Source organism: Cephus cinctus, unplaced genomic scaffold (assembly GCF_000341935.2).
Source record: "Cephus cinctus unplaced genomic scaffold, Ccin1 Ccin1_scaffold0076, whole genome shotgun sequence".
Taxonomy (NCBI): Eukaryota; Metazoa; Arthropoda; class Insecta; order Hymenoptera; family Cephidae; genus Cephus; species Cephus cinctus.
In genome coordinates this window covers 239567-265704 of record NW_014332817.1, presented here as the reverse complement: position 1 = coordinate 265704, position 26138 = coordinate 239567, and the positions used below count along the sequence as shown (strand labels likewise).

Here is a 26138-nt window from a genome sequence, read left to right as displayed (position 1 = left end):
AAAAAAAAAAAAAAAAAAAAAAGAGCAGAGAATAATCGTCTGGAAAGAAATAAAAAAGATTTGGCGGCACGTCCGCGAGTCACGAAAGAACACTCGCTCATTCACCTTTTTGCTACCTGGAAACACATGTCCATTACCACATGTGAATCCAGCATGCATAAGGAACCTATCCATACACTTTTTAATTCGTGGCCGTGTGGCAGAGGGCGGTAGGCGAGCGAGACGGTGGGGGGTGGGTGGCGATAGAGAGTTGAGCCTGAGGGGCGGCAAGTATTTGACCAGACTTACGTAGCAATTAACGCTCCTAATGCCGCTATAGTATAATTATAATTAGTGAGCTACGCCCTGTACGCCGCCCACTCAAAACTTGTACATTCGTATATACGTATATATATATACGAATATTTCGTATGTATGCATATACACGCCAAACTCACGTACGTCCCGTCGCCCCGTCGGTCAACACACTGACTCTCAGTTGTCCGCGTCCTGCACGATGCATTTAGAAGCTGGTGACTCTGTTATTATTTTCTACGCTAATTGTAGGCCTGCGATACTTTCTTTCTTTTCGAGACAGTTACGTTCTTGCGCCAAGTATTTCTCTCGATGATCTCAAACCTTGTTCTATACTTTATCAGACGGATCCGTTCACATGGGTGCCAAGGATACATCGCGTATTCACATACGTTACATACCATGTGAAGTTAACAGCAGCAGCCGTCGCGTAGCTAACGATAAGTATGAGGTTGGGCGAAAATCGCGACGCCGTAGTATCGACTTTTATACGGGAGAAATTTATGAGGGGAGGCTCGGAGAATTCTTGGAGAGATTGGTCCAGCGATTGGTCATCTTTGGATGGGTGCGAGAGAGAGAGAGAGGGGGAGAGAGAGAGAGACAGATGGGATGTACGTGTGTCTACGTATACGGGTAAAATTACTGAGATCGTCGAGGCGGTCTTAGCAGCAGGCGTACCAAGTGGTACGTACCGTACGGATGAGGGGTCCAGACGGGATGCTGGACGAGATGAGATGGGACAAGATCAGGGTTTATGTGTATATACTCCTGGTACCATCTCGAGATCCTGGTTCCTATCCATGTATATAAGCGCATTATGCGATTCGAAGTAACTGCTTCGGCCGCCACTTATCGTTAGCCTGGTCCGCTGTGCTATTGGCACGGCATGCCAGCCCAAGAACGGACCAATCGCACGGCATTACGAAGACAAGAGTCTGCGCGTGCCTTGGGGCGGCGTCTTGGGCCTCGCGTGCCTCGGCGTGGCCTCGCCTTACTCTTCACGGTCAGAGGTCATCGCCAAGCACGAGCCACCTTCGGCTTCTAAACTTCTTCTTCTTCTTCTTCTTCTTCTTCTTCCTCCTTCTCGACTGATTGTGAAACAGGCCCCGTTTTGCTCCTCCTCGTCTTATGCGTGCGTGTGCACCGACTAACACTCTTATCCGCACTTAGTGCTATTAACTATATTGCTTCTTTACTACTTCTTTGCACGCCCTCTTTCACTGAGGATGTGCATATATCACGTAAGAGCTTCAGACGCGTTGCCACTTCCAGGGTTGATCTCTGTAGGATTGAATAATTTTTGGTAATTCTTTGGAGGTGTTTCTTCAGATAGAAATTGAAGATTTTGGCTTGCGTCGTTGGGGGTTTTTGATTAGTGGGGATTTTTGGGGAATTAATTGGACGGGGCGTATATATTTGAATACGTACTTTTTTTTGGGGGATTTTATATAATTTTGTTGTTAACGAGGTACTTGTTACTCGAGCAGGAATCTTTGGGAGGAATCTTTGGACTTGCCGTCGGCTATGTTCCAACTTGTAGTGTCTGCTGTGTTCCTTATTCAATTGTTCCTTTTTGTTGTTTGGGTCACGCTCTTCTGATTCTTCTTTTCTTTGGCAATTACTCTTATTGCATTTTCTTCATTTTTTTTTTTGTTTAGATCTGTAAATCAGGGTTTTTTTAACGTTACTGTGCCATGCTGCTTTTAATCGTATTAGATTTTATGTTCGGATAATAATGCTTGTAATGACATTTTGTGGAATTGTTGATTTTATAGAACAAAAAATTACCTGCTAAATTTGGAAGAGGAAATTTGTGTGGTGTCTTGTAACGAGCACTCTCGTAGACGTAGACCGGAAACCATTCGGTTAAGTTGATTCCCTGTAATCAGTCGTAACCATACAGACAGTAGTTCGAAAAAAACAAAAAATTGGATAACCTATCCATCAAGGATGGATGAGGGTAATACTCACATTCCATAATCCTTAATTATGCTAAATGATCGGTTATCAGGATTTTATGGCTTATATCTTCAATGAAATTGAAGCGACGCACCGCAGATTGTTCTTGGATCTTAAAGTCGTTCAGTATATTTCTTAGAATCTCTAAATAAAACAAGTTGCCATGCAAATTTCAGCCGTACAATTATATCCTTGTATTTTTTGGACCGCCATTTATTTTATCTGTTCCAATCTCAGGCGGTTAAGTTGTAGCATATCCGGTGTCCAAATATTTTGTGGATTCAGTAATTATTTTCTTACTCGAGTCTTTAGCGCCGAGACGAAGCAGCTTCTGAGCTTAACAAGAGGGCTGCACCAGTATACCTGGATACACTGTTGGTAAAGCAGCGACTGCTCGATAAAGGAAGACTCCTGCAGACTGAGATAATAGTGCTGTTGAAAGATGGCGGATAGAAACGTGTCGGTAATGCCAGTCGGTAACGTAGGTATCCCATGATCCATGCACGGCATCACCAAACACCATGGTAACAAAATTTATCCGTAAATTTATACTCACCAATAGATGGTTCCGCCATCTACAACCCTTTTCGTGACCCTTTGAAATACCTTGCGTAAATCCTCGCAAATCATAATTATTACGTCGTCCAGAATCTGCTGTCTTAAGCAATAACAATACATGTTTAGACTTCAGCTTTATACTATACAATTTGCATAGAGCCACAGCATCCAGTTTCCATACTGGTCCATGCACCTTTCATAGAACTCGAGAACGACATGACCTTATAAGACAATAAAAAAAAAAAAAAAACTTATAGATGCTTCGAAGTAATAAGCGATAATCAATAGGTTAGATACTCGCGATACGTACATCGTCAATAGATTATCATTACGTTGAGAGTAATAATTATCGAAACGTAATAATCAGTATTCAGTAAAATTCCAATCAGTTAATCTATACAAAGGGAATAGCGACTTAATTTTTCTCTCTAATTAAAAAGAAACCAAAAATTCTCAAAGGACAATTCAATTCCTAAATCATACTCTGTCTATTCACTCGCGTCTAGATACGCGTCGCGTCGTTCGCGGGATTTTGTCTTTTTTTTTCAATTTTTTTTTAATCCTCGCACGTACCGCATTTGTTATGCATACACGTGGAGCAATCAAAGGAAACAAGTGAAGCCAGCCGTAATTTATTACCCGCAATATGCAAGCTCACTAGGCAATGGCAGTCGGTAGGTTACGTTGCCCACATCATAGACAGCGCTTAAGATTTACGCGTAGATACGCGTTCCCTTCGTATTTTTACTAAGCGAGAAGACGGCCCGTGATATTCTCTTCTCCCGTTATAACGATATTATCTTCTTATTGATAGAGAGAGAGAGAAAGAGAGCGAGAGAGAGAGAGAGAGAGAGAGAGAGAGAGAGAGTACCGGGAGTGGGGAATTTTTAATTAGCCCGAAGCAGTTCGATTAAATCCTGCCGAGTAATTACGACTAGGTTAGCAGCGAGCGACAACGTTACGCAGCATAACCGTAAAGGTACTCACACCGTCTCTCTCCCTTAATCTTTAGCACTCTTTATCCTTGTCCTTCGATCACGGATACTTGCTCACAGTAAACTCACGAAAAAGATCCGTCGTGTCTGCATTGTCGACTTCTTAACAAATATATAGCAGGACAGTCTCTTAATACGCGCGGCCATTGTGAGCCTCGACGCAGCCCAGGTATGAGCAGACGACGCGACGTTCCCATTGCCTTCGCCCCGTAGCTTCTTTTCTATTTCTCATCTATCGTATGCTTTTCTTTTCTCTCCTTGTCTTTTACGTTCCAAGTGCAGCCTTTCGATTCGCAATTAATGGAGAAAGGTGACCACTCGAGTTTTCTTTCTCCAGGGAATCACCTTCTCGATATTCAAAGCACGTGCATACGATCCTGACTAACTTTTCTCTGTGTAATCCTGTCAATTTTTCACAACACCCACACTCGGCACATTCCCCAGCACAGTATACACGAGCCACGCGACTAGTCAAAAACGAAACTGTAGCGACTCGCGTACAATTCACATGAGAGCCCGCCCTTAGCCCACGATACTTTTATACGAAAAGTCAGTCCCGTTCCTACCATAGACATTTCGTAGCGTCGTTCAAGTGCGCCGGTCGAACGGCAACCCGGTATACAATATCGTTACTACGTGCGAAGTACAACGCACGTCAATTTAACGACTGTGTCTGATGACAACAGTGTAATTGAAAAAGCTGTAATTTCTTAAGCTCCCGAACAACGAGTGACACTGTTAAATGAGAATGTAGAAAATTCACTGTGCCAACGTAGCTGTTTATACAACTTACTGTTGTACGCTGGGCCTTTATGACGTCTGAATGGTACGTACTATCTGAGATAGCGGGCACGTAATCAACCTGCGTTGATTTCTGTTTAATGGCTCGAGTCTTGATGATCCCTGATGATGTCCGATAGCACTTGGACCGGTGAGACGATTAATCCATCCGGATTGATGATTCAAGATTTATAGGCTGCGCGATGTAAGGTGCGTGCACGTTACTCTCGCGCAAAATGGCTCGTATTATGGCTCTTGCTCAGTATTTATGCTACCGTTGTCAAGAGTCTCTGTACGGTATACGCTGTACCTATAACACCGTTAACGAGTCAAAATCGCACAGCATCCGACGATGACTACGGCTGGGAAGTAAGGTGAGGGAGATGGTCGGTCATCATTATCCTTATCACCATCACTGGCAACGTGCCGAAACGATCCTGTCCCAATGTTCATCTGTCGTTAACCAAGTCGAACCTTGACTCGTAACAGTTCCCGATTAATTTTCTGACCATGCCATCCACGAGTTTATCGATACTCTTCTATCGATTGTAACAGATGCTTCGATGTATCGATAAAAATCGTTACCAACGCTTACGATATTACGATTGCGGATGACGCGGAGTGTCGATCAAAAATGGAGAAAAAAGGGAAAATTGAGTTTAAATTTTTTTTCGAAATTTCGTTTATCCTTCAATTTGACGTCTTTTGGGTGGACCGCGTGGCGTGAAAGGGCCCTGTCGCGAAATAATTGTATCGCCATTCCAATTATCCGACGTTCGCCGATCGATCATCAATTAAAATGCCGGGGCTAGGACACGTGTAGGTACATAAAAGCGGGTCTTCAATCAAATAAACTCGTATACGCTCTCGGAGCGGAGTCGGTATAGAAAGTCCGAGTTGCCTATCAGTTCACTTTGAGATCGAAAATATCTCTCATGCATTAATCATATCTGCACACGCGAGCCTCAAGTCACGTCGGATCTTGGCGACTACCGTCGCGGCTATTGCCCACTCATGTTATATACTGACAATCCGTTGGACAATCTTATAGGTTACAGGCGAAAATCAAAAGATCAGCCTAAACGATATATATAAAATCAACGTATCCAAGTATATACGTATAGGTATTCGCAATGATCCTCGACTTTTCTGATCCTGATTTTCAATAATGGTATACCTGTCCAATTTATCCGCCATAAGTATCTCTGAATTGGTAATACGACAACCGCTGGAATATCTTGCATGGAAATATATATGTATACATTGCGTGTTCCCATTTCTAACCGCAAATTACACCAGGACCAGATACATCTCGGGTATTTAAAGTCCTCCGGTCATAGACCAATAATTGTTATAGATAGGTACACCCTAGGGTAACTGACAGTACACGCAGTACTTACACGGGTATTACCGGAGCGACATGTCCCGTGCTTTCACTCGACTTTCTTCTTACCCAGCAGAATCATCATGCAAATTTTGCTGTTCCCTGTGTCGACCAACTAATTCACTGTGGTCGGATCGACGCCTGTCGGATTGCGTAATTTTATTCCTCTCTTTTCCTTTTATCTTGTCTGTCTCTTCTTTTTTTTTTTTTTTATTTATCATCGTCATCATCGGCACCGGCCTCTTTGTTCCTTCATTGTTACTATGATTGGCATTCGGCAATGTGTCGTTAACGGTACGTTAATGGCGCCGGGTCGTCATAGTGACGAGCGTGCGAAATAATGACGATAACAACAACAGCGATAGAGTTCCCGAAAGGCCCACGGGCCCAAAATCCATAAATTCCCATGACTTTAGTAACCGTTCGTACTGACCCATTTCTCGTGCTACTCGTACGGCAGGAATTACGTATTATCAGGGCAAAGTAAAAAGTGGGACTCGCGAGTCCCAAAATTAATGGACGGCTATACGTGTGTCTGCACGTTTTTTTTTCACGCGATTGGTATAGTACCCGCTGACGAATCTTTTATTATTATACCCAACCGTGCATTCATAAAAAGAAGCATACGGGGACCCAAGTCCCCGGGTACCACTCCCTCGATGTAAAATACATAATGGGTCTCACACGTGGGGGCCACGCGTATGCGCCGTTACGCAAGAGGTCAGACCAATGAAATCCAATCGATCGAGGTCTTGATGATTTTTAATCATCGATACGAGAAATGAAAGTTTTAGGTTCAGTAGGTGCGTTATTAAAAAAGTTGTATCGGAAATTGCTGCTTGGGGCCCGATAGCTGCCGATCCGTTGTTTTAATAGTTACATACACGCGCTGACCCCTTAACATCGTATCGGATCCTTTTTGTCGAGCGTGACCCGCATTCGGGATAAATGCTCGGGCGGCCTTTTTTGCGACGTCATAAAATCTCTCCAAAGGATCGTCGTGACTGGGTAGACGTTATTAAAAAAAAAAAAAAAAAAAATTAAAAAAAATATATTTTTGCTTACAACTTACGTGATACCAATTTATCTCGATGAAAATTTCAATACTCTTATCTGTCCCTGATTACGATGGGAGAAATCGTTTAAATTTCAATTGGCAAAATTATCCTTGTACGCGCGGACGATACGTCGAACGATTCGATGATTACGTTCGTATTGTGCTATCGTTACGTAAATACGTATATACGGGTACAGCAAGTAATATTGGGATATGCCAACGTACAGTCGGTCGGATCGTGTGGCATATTGGTACGGTAACCTTGAGAATAATCCAGCTTCCAATTTAGAGTCGATAATTCGATCGATCATATTACAAAACCAACAGAACCAACAGAACCAACGAATCCTAACGTATGTTAACGTTGGGCTTGTATATGTATTCTTGTTTTTACAATGTTCAGTGATCACGAGGCGATCGAGGCGTACGAGATTGATCGGTTTCAGATCATTTGCGTGATCGCTCGTCGGTTTGGCATAGGTAATGCCTTCGGGGCTGTCTGAAAGATCGGCAGTGATTTTCATAGAAATGATATTGGCCGAATTAAAGATTTTTTTTTGCTTCTTTTTTTTCCTCTTCATTCTTTCTATAGCATTTCACATTGAGAATGGTTTATGGAATGTAGTCATTGTTTAGGGTTACGTTTTACAGTGCTTACCGTAGCTCTGTGGTATTGCAAGCAAGCAGGTAGGCAGACAAGGTGTATGTACATATATATATATATATATATTTACATGAAGAATAGCATAGGGGAACACATAAGCAGATGGAGAAAAATCGTGTCTTCGTATGATCTACCTTATGGGATTTATTTCTACCGATCATTTCTTCGATACGGAACTGATGCTGCATCGCTGGACCATAGGATCTATAGCATCTTGCGATAACACTTTGAAAAATATATATATACTTTTTAAGGTATTAATCGTAGTCTTGGACGATTTTCCCAAGTACTCGGAAACGGTTGCGATTTCTTGGGCCTGACAGTTGGCGAATTATTTTCGATCCAAGTCGATTTGGCGTGGCTGTCTGGGGTTTGCATTTTTATGGAGCGACTGTGCATTGGAAATTCGGAACGTAGCCGAAAGATTGACAGTGATTGGTAGATGGAGTGACGGCGATCACAAATAAACTTAACGAGTGTCAACCACCTCGACTGTCAGCTACCGATTAATCTTCTGGTGTCGTCTGAAGAGACATGGTCCAAGTAGAAATGGAGAACACTTCCCCTTATCTTATTTCTTTCGCGTTAATATTTAATATATATATATATATATATATATATAGAGAGAGAGAGAGAGAGAGAGAGAGAGAGAGAGAGAGACATTATAAAAGTTAGATAAGGGCATTTCTTTCGCGTTAATATTTATAAACTTAACGAGTGTCAACCACCTCGACTGTCAGCTACCGATTAATCTTCTGGTGTCGTCTGAAGAGACATGGTCCAAGTAGAAATGGAGAACACTTCCCCTTATCTTATTTCTTTCGCGTTAATATTTAATATATATATATATATATATATATATAGAGAGAGAGAGAGAGAGAGAGAGAGAGAGAGAGAGAGACATTATAAAAGTTAGATAAGGGCGAAGCGCAACTCGTAACAGGAAGTAATGGTATAATAAGGATCGTTCTGCGCATGCGCAAGTAATAAAGATGAATGAATGACATCTATAAGCTGTATATACATCTATAGCTACGCGTGCAGTTAATAAGGCTATTCAAAAGCCGTATCTCTATGTACATCGTGTCTCGTGCTGCGTATAGATATTTTTGTACGATTTCTACACGTATTAAAATGAATTCGCCGCTTTACGCGGCGTCGGTAGTGTCCGAACGTTTATTAAGGATTTACGTAAATTCGAACGTCTCTCCAGCGGTTTCGGTAGGACTTTTCGATATTCAAGCGCGTAGTCCAGTCGCGCAATGGGAATAAAATTCTCGAACCACCATGAGCTCCATATAGGGAATCCTCGCTCGGACGAAGGCCGTGAATCCTAATGGCGTAGACGGTGGGCCCGATGGGTAATATGGGCGAAGTTCGGCGTATCGGCGCGAGGGGCGCGCGGGCAGCGCTAATTAAAATTATTGTTCGCGGCGCATTTGACACTGACAAATATCGCGAAGTGTCAGTACCTCGGGAGGTGCGTGGAATTTTTCACCTTCGACCGTTAATCAAAGATAACTGTCGTTATTAACATTTCTGATTGCCAAGCATCTATCAATATTAGTCACGTGTTGTCTTTCGGTCCGGGTCAACCCGAAGTTGCCCAACCGTCGGCCAGTTGTGAAATTCGAGATAATCTTTGGTATCGTGTGCGTCGGGCTCGTTAAGATATTGCTATTTGTTCTGGGACGCAGTGTCGCTCGGTAAACATTCGTTCGAGTCATTTGGTAGAGGTGTTTTACGTGAAGGAAGGAGAGAGAAAAGAAAAGAAAAATTTTAAACAGAAAACAGCGCCGATAGAACGAAGTTGCAACCCTGTGAATTGTACATAGGTGCGCCTATGCGTAATGGGCAGAGTACACAGAAAGCGATATGCATTATACTACTGTGCCATCCGGGTACACAAGTGCGATTGGCGTTCGGTGTTGAATAATTGATAAGAAATATTTTTCTTTTTTTTTTTGTTTTTTCAACGAATTTGTAATTTATTGATTTTGTGGTTATTCCTCGCGTTTCTCTTTACCGACCCCTTACCGACGCTGCGTAATCTTGTCCGCTTGCAGGATTCGCCTGTTCGACCTGTAAGTCGGTAATTCTAAATATCATTTTCTAATGCACGTTCATCGTTCGTAATGATTTTGCACTGACGGTTATACCAATGGAATATATATATATATATACACACACACACGATATACGTTGATAAAAGTCTTAAGGTCAACCAAGCGACCTTTAACAACCTTAATGAGATTTGGACAAGGAATTCGTTTAAAAGCAAACGACGAAGGACCTTGCCTGAGGGACCCCAAGCGTGGCAACCAATGATTACAGTACGAGACCATTATATAAATCTATAATTATCCTTCCGTAATGACCACTCGAGCGTCACGCTACGCTCGACAGGGCCAATCGGATGGTAGCGAGTCTCCAAGTGTCGATGGGCGTCCTGCGTCACTGTAACTTTCGAGCAGATCGACGATAACAGTGATAACAATGGGTATAGTATGGAAGAGGTACAGCAGCGCCTCTATCGGAGCCAGTGCCAAGTAGGGAAGGAACATGGCCGATTCCGAATCCATATGACGGAATAACCGTTATATTTGCGAAGGGCGGAGAGAGACGGAGACCCTTCGCAACGCGTACAGACTTGTTCAGGAAAAACGATATCGACCGAAGTGTCATTGAAATCGAATGAATCGGGGCTAACTTCGGGTGGTGCCGTTTGGCCTGAATAACCCTGTATACGAGATGCGCTGTTCTCGGTGCCCGTGAAAGGGGAGCGCGGCGGCATACCGACGAAATTAAAACCTCGAGGGAATAGGGGAGAGTCGAGCACGATCGGCCGCGTAATTACTGCGTCGAGGTATCATTGCCAGGGACACAGGTTGGTGATTCGGTCGGTAATGTTCGGTAAATCCTTCTTATTTACGTGACCGTATTGGCCGGCTCGTGCTTAGGTATTCTGTATATATGTCTCTACTGTGTATATATACGCGTAGTACCACACGCTGTACAGACTTTACGATTGTCACGGACACGTTCCGGCTCTTGGTATGGAATTGTAAGAATCGATGTCGTCCGCGAGGAGTATGTCAATTTTATGATCTCTTTCTCTTTCTCGGTCCCTATGGTCCGGACGGGCATCAGAAAATTGGATGGAATGAAAAATTCGAAATCGGTAATGGCGTCCGGCTCGTGCGAGTCCGACCCGTTGTGTCGGCGGTACTTTCTGCCACAGTCAATAACCTTTGACGCTAATCCGAAAGAGAGTGAAAAAAAATACTTTTTTTTTTTGCACGTTTATGGAGAAAGTCAATGCACCTGACACCTGTTGACATTGACTCGGATAGGGCATTCTTTTTTTTTTCTTTCTTCTACCCTGAATGCAAACCCACATGGAGATTTGTCGAATTTACCCCGGAATCACATACGGGACCGACGAGAACGTGGAGAGTCTACGACCGGATTCAAAGGCTTCCAATTCATTTTACGTAATACCTACTTACGCCTACTCGACAAACTCCAGGAACTCGACCCGCATCGCCAGATGCTCCATACCGACGCCTCGTACAGATTCCTCACTCGTATGCTTGCACGTGTTATATATACGTACCATAGTCATGCATACGGAACACGTGAGCCTGTATAGGTACCAAATTCCAGTGGAATCGATCCGGACGAGAATTTAGCAGGGAACTTCAAACCCATCCAGAAAATTATCTGGGTTCGAATCCTGACCCACGTACGATGATCCTGTATAATATAGATTAGATGGTCAGAAGGTTATCTAGATAATTATCCATGGATGCACGTGAATAGAGTTTTTGGGTTGTCAGGCAAGTCTAAATATACCGTATTGGTATTAACAGTGACGGGTGGGCATGGGTAGTTAAAACTTGAGAGATTCAAGTTCAGGCATGGATGCGTGGTCCATGGGACGAGTATACGTACGACGCGTGTCGACTGAATAAATTCCATGGAACGTAGGAACACATGAACGCCGGAACGGACGGACACACCGAGGGAATGAACGGACAAGGTGCGCTGGTCACTGGGGCGTTGACCTGATGCTGGGCTGGACCAAAGGAGCCAGTGCGAGCGAGACGGAATCACGGAGCAGGGAGTGAGCAAGGGAGGACCTGTGATGCCGAGGAAGGAGGATAGAGCGTATGGACGGTACCGTAGGTCGAGGAAGAGGGAGAGATGGGAAAGAAAGAAGAAGATGAGAGAAGCTGAATAATTTCTCTGACGACGATGATGATGGATCGGATAATTAGATCTTAGTGATTTTTTTCAAAATTGTATGAAAATTCGTTCCCTCGATTTCTTAATTGGATCCAACGTCGCGCACCGCATTCGGGTACTGGCTCCTACGGTTGACGTCCGGGTAATTTTTGGAAATCCTGACGTTACGTTGAAAATGAAAGTGTCCTCGGTGCTCTATGGGCGTTTTACATTGAGCCCGGTGACGGCTCTTGTTACTTATATCAAATGCGCGCTTTGTTGTGCAAGCACGGTGACTCGTGTGTTACCGTTGACTATTCACTTTCGATGGCTGCGCCAATTGGAGCGCGACGAAACCCACTGCATCCAATGTTTATTGCTATTGCTGAATTTTTTCTACCACCTCTCCGGGATCCGCGTATCGGTATTTAATACGTGACAGCACTGTCCTCCGTGGATCACGGTCTTTTCTCTTGCAAAGAATCGCCATCGGTATCGCCGTAAAGCCCATGTCAAATTGATACTCGTGCGACGTCATCGGGCCGGCATGGAAGAACGGCCAGGCGAGATCCTTTGGTGGTTTAAATTAACCTCGATACGGATTATTAACAAGATACCATACGCGAACGTCCTTGCGATTCTTGCTGAATTATCATCGTTATTCGTTTCCATTATGGCGACGGTATCGATCGGACCTGTGGAAATAAAAGTCTCTGGTAATTCGGTTAGGTACAGTCCGGACGATAAAAAATATTGAAAGATTAATTTCGACACTCGTTCCCAGGCTGGTGTTTTGGATGAAGTTTCAAGGGTGACGGAAAATGATGCTGTGCCAAGGAAGTGGGTCTAGGTGTATGACGAGATGGATTTGTACTGCTGGCACATACGTAGGTCGTAGGATGAACGTGATATCGTGTGGTCGAAGATACCATTTGTCGACCGCGAAACCACGACTAACCTCTGCCGAGACGCCGGAGGATGCTGCGTGGCCTAATGGTCCAGTGCCAGTGGTTGCGTCATTTATTTTCATCTCTGGAAACTCGACGGCCAGACGACCGATTCTCGTGTTAATAATATTATCCGGGATTTTCACTTGCACTTTGAAGATACGGTATCTGCGAAGAAATTTAGTATGTACATCCTGTTACTCGTTATCACCCAATCGCTTTGACTTAGCGGCTAATTACTGTACTGGTCGTGCTGTACGTGGATGAAGATTTCTAATGTACCATCAGTCAGTCTAACCTGTCCGAGTAATGAGTACTCGAGTATAATTGCATTGAGCATACAGCACGTTTCTTGATCTCTAATGAAGTATGAGTTATGGGTCCGATGCGTCTATCCTGCCATTGGAATTCAAGTGCAGCGGAGTTTGTGTATGATTTTCAAATTGATTGCTTACCCACCTTTTTTTTTTCATTTATTGTACTTTGCATTGTTAAAAATTTGGTATACACGGAGGCTGGTGGAAGGTGAATGGCGGCTGTGAACTGTTTGATGTTATGTGACAAAAGACTGAAAAAAAAAAAGATAACGATCGGGCAATTCGCATGGCTGCCCGATCAGACATTGGCGAGTGTCATTAAAATTATAAGAAATTGTGCCAGGCCACGCCTGTGTAATATTATCATTGATTGCGGGATCAATTAATCTAATGGAAATTGATAGAGCAGTTTACGTGATCGTTATAACTTGTAATGCTTTTACGTAAAACGTTTTATATTATTTTTCATTTTTTTTTTTTTTTTTTCCACTTGTAACTTTTGTATAATCGTATCGCGTGTAGTTGGAAAAATTTTCTGTTGAGGATTCGAATTGGGAGAAAAATGTATGTAAAAAGATTTGAAAATATTTAGCAGTATATTTTAAGCTCACTTGAAGGTTCATCCATATCGCTTAGGTTAGATGGCCTGGGACATCAAGGATATTGTGCGAGGGTTCCATGTGTGGGCATGTGTGGTGGATGGGACGACGGCGTCAGGATCGGCGTCGTCCTCCCTATCTGCATCCGGCAGAGACGCTTCAGAATAGACGTGAAAATATGCTCAAAGATTTCTCCCGGGAACGTCAAAGCCGTTTTGCCATCCTGTAAAGGATATTATCGAGGGGCCGTTAATCTGAAAAAAAGAACCTCTAACCACCCCGCCATATCCGTACTTTGTTAGATAACCTACTGCGCTTTTTTTCCTTCTCTTTCTTTCTCTGCCTCTCTTCTTCGGTACCCTCGTTCAAAGCTGAAAGCAGCCTCGCCGCTTATTCTCACATTCTTTCGATACACTTGGCTTCATTTTGATCCTGGACGAGAATTCGCAGTGGTCTAACCTAACCTGCAGTCCCTGTAAAAAAGACGAGAAATACGAGCGAGCAATTGGACAAGTGTACAGGGAAGAGAGAAAAATAAAAAGGAAACAATCTCCCCTTTGGTATGCGAGAGAAGAAGCAATTGATGGTGAAAGTTTGAAGGTTCACTATAGATATTGACAGCTTTGACAGGTAGCCGTCCATCCACTACTGGTTAAGGTAGTATGGTAGAGTTTGCCTGAAGCCGTAATGTGGTTTGTCAAATTTCATAGTAAAAATCGAAAAGATATATTAAAATGTGATTATAATACTGTCAAATTATCATTACTCTGATAAATAAATCGTAATGCTTACTGAACCCCCAAATCTTCACCGTTAATGCACAGCTCGACTGTAAGCAAATTTTTTTGTTGTGCCACCAGACGCAGCTGATCGAACTATTTCGATGAGACATTACAAAACGTAGGGTTGACTTTCTGGGATAACTCTACCATTACCAACATTCATAAAATCCCGTCGGGTCCTAACGGCGGAATTGTCTAGCTCGGTGCTCGCTATTAAAAAAGTCTAGTGACACTAGTCGACAATAGATCGCTCTGCCGGTACTTATAAGTTAGTTCTTGGTTCGACCGCTCGTTTTTCCGGGGCGCTGCATTCTTTCCTAACGAGAGCCGGTCGCCTACGTCTCTTGCGTCTGAACGTATTTGGGTTAACGTATGGAGGAATGTTTCTGCTCTGACAGCTAATTCCGTACGAGACGTATGTACCTACCTATTCTTAAAGCTGGTACAAAGAGTATCAACCGTACAAAGTGTACTGTGTATATGCATCTGCCATATAAAATATCCACGACAGTGTATACGAATACACTAACCTCAGTTTACGTGTCCTGACAATCAGTACGCAAATTCAACCGGACTCTGTGTACATATCCTACGACCGTCTATATTCGCAACTCGCATTTGCCTCGGTAAGATTTATTCACTTGTATCAACCGTGCAGAATAATTTGTAAAACCTTATAGCGACGCGTGGCAAAGTGCGCTGGAGATTTCTAGATAGGATCGAAGCCTCACGCGAGCCAACTTCCTTTTCCTATGGTGTACGTATACATAGTGTGTATTCAGGTACGTAGCTATATCCTTATTCTGGATTATTATAGTGGTACGCCTGTCTATATTGTATCTTATATTGTAGGTATAATACATAACGTTGCTCCAACTGGCCGCTTCTTCTCTCTCGCTCCTCTGGAGTCTCGATTCAGGAAGTCACTGTCGATACCGGGCAGCACGACGTCTCGATCTATCACGCCCAACAGCTTTCAATCGGTTTTCGACTTGACAAGTTTTTGCCCTGTTGACCCGCGCCACCATTAATTCCAATACCCAACCGATCGGATGATAACCTGGCTCCCGTAAGACATCCGTAACAACACCGGATCCATATTAGGACCTGGATACAGTTAAGCCGGTGCGTGTAACGTTTGCTCAGTACGAGAGCGAACAAGCGACTTCCTATAGTCATTCAAGCTGTATATATATATATACAATCATCCTTTTAATGATACACCTTGGATAGTCTAATAGGAATGATCCTATTAAGGAATCCCATTAAGGGACATTTCTTTTTTATACTAGTGCAAGGTATCATTCCTAGTTCTCGAAACTACATAGAAGTTCTTGTGGGTGGTACTGAAACGATATGCAGTCGGCTGCAATGAATATGTGAACTTTTTTTCTTGTTTTATGTAATTTCAAATTTATCTTAAACTGATAAACCACTCGAAATCGTCATGCAGGAGTTTATAGCGTGCGTAAAGTCATTTCAGTTGGCAGCAATGCACATCCTCGTCAAGGTTCTTCATTGATTCCTTTGCCAAGCACACGCCATCTTTGCTACAACTCCGCATTCCTTGTTTATTTCTCTTATTTCTTTTTTTCTCTCCGACGTGGCACATGTCTCGAAGAGTATCAACCGCCTTGCCGATTCGCAGCGGTTAAGAGATTGATTTTCAATGGGATTCAACGTTGCAATACGATCTCGGTTGATCGCGTTGAAATTGTTGGTATTGACGATATAATTTTTGTCCTCGGTGATATTAAAAATATATATATATTTTTTTTAGGAATATTCGGAATCCTTGAAATCGACACGCCACGTGCACGACAGGACATCAACATTGATTTTAATAACGCAATCTAGTTTTGCACGTGGTACTAGGTACTGAAAAATTTCGTAGAAAGAATCTACGACGAAGATTGACCAGCAATTTTCGAAACTTCCAATACAACGCTGCCTGGTCCAACTGAGAATAGACCTTCCTGCTGCTGACCATCGGCAATATATTTCCAAGAAGCATCCATTTGGTAGCCATTAAAATGCTCTATACTCGAAGAAGAAGAGGTATATAGAAAAAGTGGATTCACACCTTTCTGCTTAATTCTGAGCTCCATATAAACGGCACATGCTATCTGTACAAGAACAGTAACAGAGCTACCAACCTTACGACTGTATCACAGTATGATACAGAGAGTGAGTTTGATAAAAATAGCCTGAATTATAATAAAATAGTAAACACCTATGATGCCAGAGCGAATAATAATAATAAATGATGAGGATGCTGCCAGCTCCCAAGAGTAACATAAGAGAAGGTCAACCCAAGTGGGCGAATCGGTATAGATACTCGTGTATTCAATGGTATCCCGAGTACCATAAGCATAGCGAGACTCGATAAAGAAGGTAGACGGTTACGGAGGTAAGGGAACAAGCTGAGACAGACAAGGAGAGAATGACGTTGTGAAGATGTAAAAGAGTAACAGGTATAGATCGTACGTACGTACAGTCGTACGAGGATGCTGGGGATATTGGGAGAGAGTGGGAGGGGTATCCAGGAAAAGAGAGGAGACGCATTAACATGAGACACGGGTGGTGGCGGCGGCGGCGGCGGCGGCGGTGTCGAAGATGGCGATGGTAGTGGTACCCAGGGTCCAAGGTAGAGGCAGTAGAGGTAGACCTGAAAGATGCTGGAGGTGGTTGGAAAGGTGGTGGTGGTCAGCAGACAGCGTAGCAGTCACAGCACTTGCTCTTAGCAGGGAGTTTTGCCCCTTCCTGCCGCGGGCGGCGCCATACGGCTCCTTTCCTCTTTTCGCCTCTAGGCCATTCTCGAGGGGCGCGCGCGTCAAGGCGGTATCTATCTTGACTGTCTGAATATAACGCGAGCCAATACGCGTGCGCGTGAACGGACTTTTCCCGGGACTTTTCCGAAACGTCGACACGTGACCGGGCGACCACGTGAGTTCCGGACAGGTGCGCACGGAGTCGATAAGAGTTTAACGAGAAGTTTCAAAAGTGACGCTGTCAACGAAATCCGTACGGTACTACTGTTTACAATCATCCGCGGTCCAGGCGACACGAAAACTGGACGATCGTTATGGAGTAACCGAGGTGCCGAATTTCCCCCAGGAAGTGCTGAAACGGCTTCACGGCCTGAGGATACTCGAGGATATGGACCTGGTGAAAACTGAAGTATCGACTGGTTTTCCGTATCGTCCCGTAGGACGACGTCCGGTCGTAGGGTGTCGTCGTTGACGTCTGACAGTCGGAACACGGCGGAACGAGGACGAGGTTGGTAGTCCTGACCAGGAATCGTCCTGGATACGTTACCAGCTCTAGGTGCCGGTACTGGAGGATCAGGTCCGAGATAAATGCCACGTTCGTCTCTGCGTGAAGTCTGACAGGATTTAGTAACGTTGATTTCGCAACGTGCCAGGTACATTTATCGCACGGAGGAGGTCTAACCTTTTGCTTCCTCAAGGTCCTGCCATTAATAACGTTTCAATTATTAATTGCGCGACCTTTGACACGCGTTTACCTGGAACTGGAGGTCGAGACCTTTCGAGAGACGATCCAGGTGCTCGCCGTCTTATCCAGAGTGAAGTTTCCGTAGTTCCTGAGAGAACGGACGCGTCGCGACGTCGAAGGCACAGTAACGAGGATCAAGAATTGAGTACTGGTCCAGAACCGGGGACGATTGCGGGCGTCGATGCGGCGTCGAATCCGACCGGTGAAATCAGCTTGGGTCCGACATTGAGAACGGTAGCCAGCTAACCCACCGACGGACCACGTGACTTCTGGACCGACCAGTGAGACAGGTTTGCGTCTGGTCGCCCTGCGTCGCCCCCGCTTCGGCTCTCTTCGGCTCTCTTCGCTCCCGTCTCGAGTCCTTCCGATCTGTCTCCCTACCTCTGATCTCGCTACGCGCCTCTCCTTCCCGCGATTCAACCACTTTGCCTGGCCTCACCTCGCTTCGGACACGCTCCACGAGCCGTTGGCACTGCTGATCGTTCACCTCCCATGAGAAGCGCCATGAAAAGGCCAGGACGCCTACGTAGAACGGCAGGAGTCCCTGACGGAGGAAGTGCGTCACGTTGTCAACATGCCTGGTGATTTCAATGCTAGAGAGAGACCTGCGCCTTTGGTACCAACCTCATCCTCAGAAATAAACTGAAGTCCAGGCGAATCCCGAAAACTGATCGGCGAACAGGATAAACTCGAGGACGTGTCTCGAGGTCGTCGAGCGTCAGCTGGGCGCGATGTCGGTGCTCGAGGGCGCCGAGACGGACAGGACCACGATGTCGCCGCTGGACGAGGTCGCGTCCCCGACTAGCGTAGAATCCGAACTCATGGTCACCGATATGCTGGAGGAGCACGAGTCCCGGTTAAATGACCCGAGGGACGGAAAGAGGAAGAGGAACACGGACGGGGACGAGCTCAGTCCCAGGAAGCTGCCTTCTCTCTCGAGCAATAATAACGACGTAGGATTCGTATTGGATGACAATGCCGATGACGGTATGCAGGAGGATGGTGAAGATGTAAGTTTTTTTTTTTTTTTTTTCTTTTTTAAATTCCCTAAATACTCACGTATAGGGATGTACCATGTACCCTATACCTTTTAACTGTATACTTCTAGGCACTACCAGATCCTTACTAGGGATACGTTTTAAGGATTCACTCGTTCACTGTTCACCTCTTTTTTTCTCACTCGCCGGCGGCTCCTTCGAGCACGATGACGAGAGGAGACACTTTTTGCCTCGGGCCCTCTTTCGTCTCGCGGGCCACCGGTTCCGGTATCTTCTTCACGTTCGTCTCTCCTCGACCACGAGGGTTTCCCAGTCACCCTCAGGGTGTCACGAGCTTTGACTCACGGCTGCACCTGGAGGCACTCTGTGTTTGCCCACGCGTGCATCGCCGCTGCACAGGCAGGTATAGCTGCCTCTATACTCGTCTACCTGACCGCCTGGCTATCTGCTATGTGCTTCTTCCGCACGGTAACGGGGTACCGGTCGCGCTTGTATAGCAGTTGGTTATTGGTAGCGAAGGAGCGAGAGAGAAGGTGGTGCGCTGACAATGAGAGTAGAGAGCGACGATAGTGAACGTAGAGGAAAGACTTTTTCTCCTGCGGATTCATTCAGAATTCTTTGTAACGCCGAGGCGCCTTCTCGGTGGAATTTCACGTGGAGACAAAAAGATCATGGAACAACGTGCGATCCGTTCGACGGATATTGATATTAGGATATTCGTAAGTCGAGGATATGTTGAATATTTTTTGCGGGGGTAAAAAAGTTTTTTCTATACTTCATCTTTAAACTTTATATCCGTCTATGGACCACGTGGGCAATGCGTATAACTGTTGGTAGTTGGATCCTACTTTATTACCGTGATACTCGTACGGAATCAGGTGTCCTTAAACCGCGCGGCCATTTTACTTCTTGTACGCTCGAACATTCCAAGTGCAACATCGGCAATCGGCATTCTTACAGGATGATTCTCGGATCTGTCGCAACGGCCATTCCTGGAATTGATCTCTCTGTATAATAAGCCAATAAAATTCGCGCTCACCGCAGTGATCGATATGAATTGATCGTCGGCCTGGTACAGCATCGGGAATCGCAGGATCAAACGATTTTAACACATTCGAATTATTTCGTCCTGCGTTTTTCTCTGAGCGCGTCGTATTTTTACGTAATTCCATTTTCTTTTTTACAAAATATTTTTCATGCCTTTTTCTACCTCCCCATCTACTGTTCACTGTCCGTTGATAAATCTGTTATCAGCGATCCATCCGTGCTTCTGGACCCACGATCGAGCCTCCCATAGATCTTTGCACGAAAACAATTCGAGTAAAAACTGCAGTAAATCTCGTATCGACGAGGTCATCGATATCGATTGGCAAAATTGTAAAGAGTGACAGCGCGAGAAGACGAAAAAAAAAAAGTCGGATGTCAGCCATCGAAAATTTGACTGACAGCCACACGTAAATCCATCTCCGTTTACGCATCAGGAAATATTTTTTTTTTTTTTTTTTTTTTTTTTTTTTTTTTTTTTTTTTTTTTTTTTTTTTTTTTTTTTTTTTTTTTTTTTTTTTTTTTTTTTTTTTTTTTTTTTTTTTTTTTTTTTTTTTTTTTTTTTTTTTTTTTAAATTGCAATATATGCAAGTACCACCGATTGCATCCTGCTTGTAATTAATCCACGAGGTATACCTAATGAAACGTATTTCTTGCCTATAGAGGAAGGATCGACGGGAGCAAATCTTAATACATCCACGCACGAGATGCCGTGTACGTTCTTACACGATTTTAATATCTTTTTGTCAGTCTCCGAGTATTTTTATCCCATCGAAAATTTTATTGGATACGAACACCGTATTGGTATCGGTAGCTGCTTACGCGTTACCTGACCCAGTATGTCAAAGTAAGACAAGCATAGGGAATATAATTTAGCCCACGAGTCTCCTCTATGCGCGTCATTGAAATAACACGGGAATCTGTGAGATTATTGAAATTTCAATTAAGCCACCGTTTGTCAATGTATCGTTCAGATCCTCGTATTAATTAATAATAATTATCTGGATTACACCAGGTTCACTTACGTACACGTATCTCTGGTCCAAAGTGCATAAACGTTAATACACGCTATATATACACGTACGATTAGACACGTAACTACCAACCGGTATCTTTACCTGGTGGCGACTCAAGGGGGACTCAATGAACAGACAGATAGACGTATACTTTTATTAGTGTAATATGCACTTTTGCCGTACTATAATATATTATTATATATCTATCCATGTATACGTACAAGTTTTCCTGAGTGCAGCCTCCTACGGGGCCACTCCGTTCGCCATTTAAACATGTTTGCGACCTGCTTACTGCCGGAGGTGCGATACAATCGGCTGTGACTTACATTGATTTTATTACGGGGACATTCGCTTGTTTATTCGTACCCTAAGTACGCCTACGATGCGATTTTAAAAGCTGCGATCGTTAATGGCCCCAGCGCACTTGGCAAATTTACACGTAAACCTTCACTGATATTTCTTTGGCTGACTGGAGCGCATTTTGACGTGCGGTGCGCATCTCGACTGCAGGATGCATTATGGGTATTGGATTTTTTTCTATCCTTTGTTAAGGGGACGGGGCTCGGCAAAAAACAAAGGTATGCAAGTTAAATGGAAGGAGGAAAAAGTAAGGAAGAAATTTTTTTTTCTCAACTATGCGCGAAGACGCCTGGCGTCTAACGGGACAGCTTTCGGTTTGGTCGAGGGCGTCGTTTGTATGGGCCTTTCTTCTATCACCCGCAATAACTTCTGCCGGCAATTGCAGTTGGAAATATTTGCTAAACATTACTTCGCTCGGCGATGCTATACAGGTATATCCCGCTGCAAGCACTGCGCTGTATGCTAATAAACGTAATAATGCCGTAAAGGCTTTTACAGCCTTCGCGTGTTTCTTGCAACTCAGTGACGGGATATTGTAAGTGCGGAGGCTATTTTATTATTTCGAATTTTACTTTGGCTTCGTTGCAACTCCATTATATATATATATATATATATATGTATATGTATATGTATATATCCTAAGGATCACGACCAGTCAATTGGCAAGTAGGGGACTTGGAGTGGAAAGAAAGAAAAAAAAAAATGTTGTCGCTGGGACTAATGCTTGTCGACGCTGTATGAAAATCGAATAAAGCCAAGTAGTACCGCGGCATAGGTAGCGGCTTAAATGCGTACGTCGTTTGCGGTAACGTTAACGAGAAACATGAGACGAGGAGAAAAAAAAAGAAGAGAATCAAGAAGAATAAGAGGAAGAGCCACCGAGGCTTAATAGCTCTGGCTCAATTTACATGGTAATTACAAAGTTTCCCGGTCCTAAATTACACCTTTTAACCCAGCCGTCAAAAAGTGGACATGGACCTGACGACGGTTCTGGACAATAAAAGTATAATGAGTGCCGGGGAATAAAAGAGCTCCGGGACTTGACTTTCGATACGCGGACCCGATCGAGGATGGTTCCTTTTTTTTTTTCATTTTTCTTTTTCGGGGCTGATTTCTTTTTTTTACGAGTTATCAACTGTTGACGATTCGGGGCATTAATGTACGTATTTCCTTTTGGGTCGGCGACAGGGTCATCTCGATGCACGTATCTCTGGTTAACTACCAATAAAACGGTGCATCCTCCTTTTATGTATTTATCGGTTTTCGACTAATTAACGATATTTATATTTACTCTGAATTATGGGTTGGCTTTTTGGTCGTGGTTCACGGATGCCATTTAATTGACGTTCTCGTTGGTTAATTATTTAATTACGATACTCGAGTCGCGCTCTTTCTGGCACGCACAAACGCCACGGAGGTATGCCGTTTTTATGAAATTATGGTGGGTTAAATGATTGGAAAAAAAAAAAAATTTTTTTTTTTCATTATCAATCACTGCACGGTTCTCAATGGAGTCTGGTACGAGCCCGTGACGATCGTGGAATTCGTGGCAAGGTCGAGTCTCAAATTTTTGTAATTCGTACAAATTTTATATATACATATACGTGAGCGCTTTCGAGTATCGAAAAATTCCAAGAGTAAGTTTCCGGGAATAATATTTGTAAAAGGAAAAAAATGTGAAAATGCATTTTCACATTTTCCATGAAATAACGATAGCTTCAATTAGGACTGTGGCCTTAATGACACGGGCCGATCAAAACTGGAGATAACGAAGTCGTTGGTAGTTTCACCAGGATGGGCTTTGCTCATTCTTAGTAGAAACTTTCTAGCAGTGATAATACGTTGATTTCACTTACTTAGTAACGTATTATTGGCCATTATCTTTATGGCATTGGGAATTTCTCATTTCCATTCGAGTAACGCTTAACGGGCGGCCCCCCGATTATCGTGTTTTCCTGCCCCGCCGGCCGATCGGGTCGTTTAAGTAGCGAAAGTGCAGCGGCGAACCATCCGCTGACGTGGAACGAGAGATCGATAAGAATTTCGAAAAAAAAAAACAAGAAAAAAAAATCGTATCCCAAATCAATCGATATAATCATACGGATCCCCGGATACGCTATTAAAAAAAAAAAAAAGTGTCCGGAAGTGGCTGAAAAAAATAAATTTTTTTTTTTCTTCCGTTTAATCCCAAGATGCATTCTTGCAGTTAAATTTATGCGTTCGTGTGAGCCTTGAAGGCACCTGCACATGTCGACCTATACCCGTCGGCTGTTATGTATATTTCGTTACATGTATTTATGCATGAGCCTGTAGACAGAGTGTGTATAGAGAGCGTTTCAATATTGCCGACGGTATGTGTGATAGGGCGTGGACCCTGTTACCGATTCAGATAGTCGGTAGGCATAGGCGCTGAGGTTAGGTTGGGTTACGTCTCACCGGTACGTATTCGATAGGAAAATCGATTGATCGATACGTTTTGTTATGGTGCATTCGAGAAATGTTATTATTTGTTGCAGTCAATTGATTGCAGGTGCATATAAATGCATCTGAATGAATATAACCTATTCGACGTACTACCAAAGACGTAGGACTTACATCGATCCAGCCTATACTACGTTCAGGCTTATCTTACTCGTGGCTTATTGTGCATTGGGTAAATAAATGAATATATATATATATATATATATATATATATATATAGTGACGGAGCCTTTGCTTTGATCTATCGATACTTTCTAAATCGTGCGATTTACGCTGATGTTTTCTCGTACGCCGGTACCGATTGCCGATCCTCATTCTATGGCGTCCGTAACACGCACATTGGCGTTACCCGTATCTTTTGGCAGGATAACAATTCTAATGGTACATCGTCGTTATCTGTGTATCGGATACAGTCACTTTTTATATCAGACTGATAAAAAGAAAATTACTATTTAAATTTTACAATAGTACCTAGTTCGCATTGAATATTTTCAAAGTTTATAAATCGACTGTACAATCCATCGAGTACAGCGTTAAATTGATCGTGTAACGGGGATGCACCAAAAATCTTTAGTAAAAATTTTTCCGAAAATCCCTAAAATTTCTAACGAATTTTATGCGTTGCCGTACGGTGCGGGCTAAAACGTACCGGTACCTGTCCTACATACGATGTGCTAACAAGTCTAAATTCTCTAGGTTATGTTATCCTTCTATAATCATAAAATCTCTGTCCTATGCGTGCACTATATATATATATGTACTAACTGGATAATGCACGGGCGTGTACTGAAATACACGCATGTTGTACACGGGTACCAACCTATCTATCTCCCAGGCACGGTGACACGGCCAGTTAATATTTATCGCGTGTCTCGGCGGATATCTCGCTATAAAGAATGCAGAAATCGTGATAACGCATTTCTACATGCTCGCTGACCATACGATCCTACATAACGCACTGTTATACACTACCCGATATAAAGCATATAACCCCACCGAAGTAAAATCCCTAGTGCGCAGAAATATCCCTATGAGAGAAAAAGAAGGAAAAAAAAAAAGAAGCAAAACTTAACGTATGGTTGGACAGCTTGCACCGCCCATGCAACGTCCCGCAGTGCACAAATCATATCGCAACATGCAAACGGCTTTACACACGAGACAGACATTGGCCGTCGATGCAGCCGAGATGCAGTTGGACGCATTGTTACGGTAAATCGTCAGGGATTTCGATGATGCCGATAACAATTAATGTTTTTACCAAAAATCTTGCCTCAGGTTCGAGTACAATGGTAGGATACAAATTAAACGGAGATATGACGTTTATTTCGTCGTTGGGTCAATAATTATAAGAATAATAATAATTTCGATATCTATGCCGACATTGTTATTATTATTTGGCATAGTCACAGATGAAGAAACGAACGACTAAGATCGTTCGATTGAAACGTCAATGCGGATGATTCGTGAAATGTTATTCGGTGTGGAAAAAAAAATTTTTTTTTTCCTATATTCAATTTCTTTTTTTGTCAGCATCCACGCGGTCCATGTCACCGAGATCGAAGACGTGAATCCGGGCATCTTTCTCGGTAACCCCGGAGTCGCTGGAATATTTTTTCTACGTTCCCGACTTCACAATACGTCCTTGCCTCGTGTACAACGAATCGGTGTTCTTTGGCATTGCGGTGTTACATTATAAATGAAGTACCGAGAGACTTATAAGCCTCTATCAATCTGGACCCCCTGGCCGTCGGCGTTATTAAGGTAAACTGTTATTATGAAAGCGCCATTGTCTCTCGCTCCTGAGGGTCCGTCAGGCCCCCTGAAGTTCTTATTATGCTTGAACCTACGTATATGTATATCGGACTCTGTCCCAACTGCGGGACGGTCCTTTCTTTTTCATTGGCAACGAAGATCATTTTCATCTTGCCTCTCGTGCCTGTTATCGGCAGTCTTATCTTTATGAGATCGGAAAGAAATTACGTCGCCCAAAAAAAAAAATTAACCCAGCAAGGAACATAAGTTGATTTTAAAAAACAAATATATATATATAATAAATCTCACGTGCTAATCGCCAATCGATTAATTGGACGAAATTAAGTTTTTTGTTTATTCCAAAACTGGCAGGAGGAGAAGGTGGGAGGGGGGGGGGGGTTGATCGTA

The 26138-nt window shown here is 43.5% G+C and overlaps 1 protein-coding gene and 2 long non-coding RNA genes across 10 annotated transcripts in view; 1 reads left to right on the top strand and 2 right to left on the bottom strand.

The window, feature by feature from the left end:
• The window catches only part of LOC107270148 (transcription factor AP-2-epsilon), a 124979-nt gene that overhangs the window by 46051 nt on the left and 52790 nt on the right, over positions 1 to 26138 (top strand). The window contains exons 1-3 of one of the 8 annotated variants that reach the window (XM_015744905.2): positions 14573 to 15189; positions 15244 to 15688; positions 16344 to 19089. The exons of the other annotated variants lie outside the window; for them this stretch is intronic. Coding sequence (XP_015600391.1) covers positions 18811 to 19089 — 279 coding nt within the window. The 5' untranslated portion in view covers positions 14573 to 15189; positions 15244 to 15688; positions 16344 to 18810. Of the gene's footprint in view, positions 1 to 14572; positions 15190 to 15243; positions 15689 to 16343; positions 19090 to 26138 lie in introns of those variants that run through there. 8 annotated transcript variants of the gene reach the window in all.
• Positions 1393 to 2186, bottom strand: LOC112494754. The gene is made up of 3 exons (XR_003060525.1): positions 2083 to 2186; positions 1723 to 1954; positions 1393 to 1575 (listed from the first exon to the last, which is right to left on the bottom strand). It is a non-coding gene; the product is annotated as an uncharacterized LOC112494754 (long non-coding RNA).
• On the bottom strand, positions 11656 to 18211 carry LOC107270193. Its single transcript, XR_001538268.2, has 6 exons — positions 18090 to 18211; positions 14093 to 14254; positions 13794 to 14035; positions 13106 to 13472; positions 12877 to 13033; positions 11656 to 12613 (listed from the first exon to the last, which is right to left on the bottom strand). It is a non-coding gene; the product is annotated as an uncharacterized LOC107270193 (long non-coding RNA).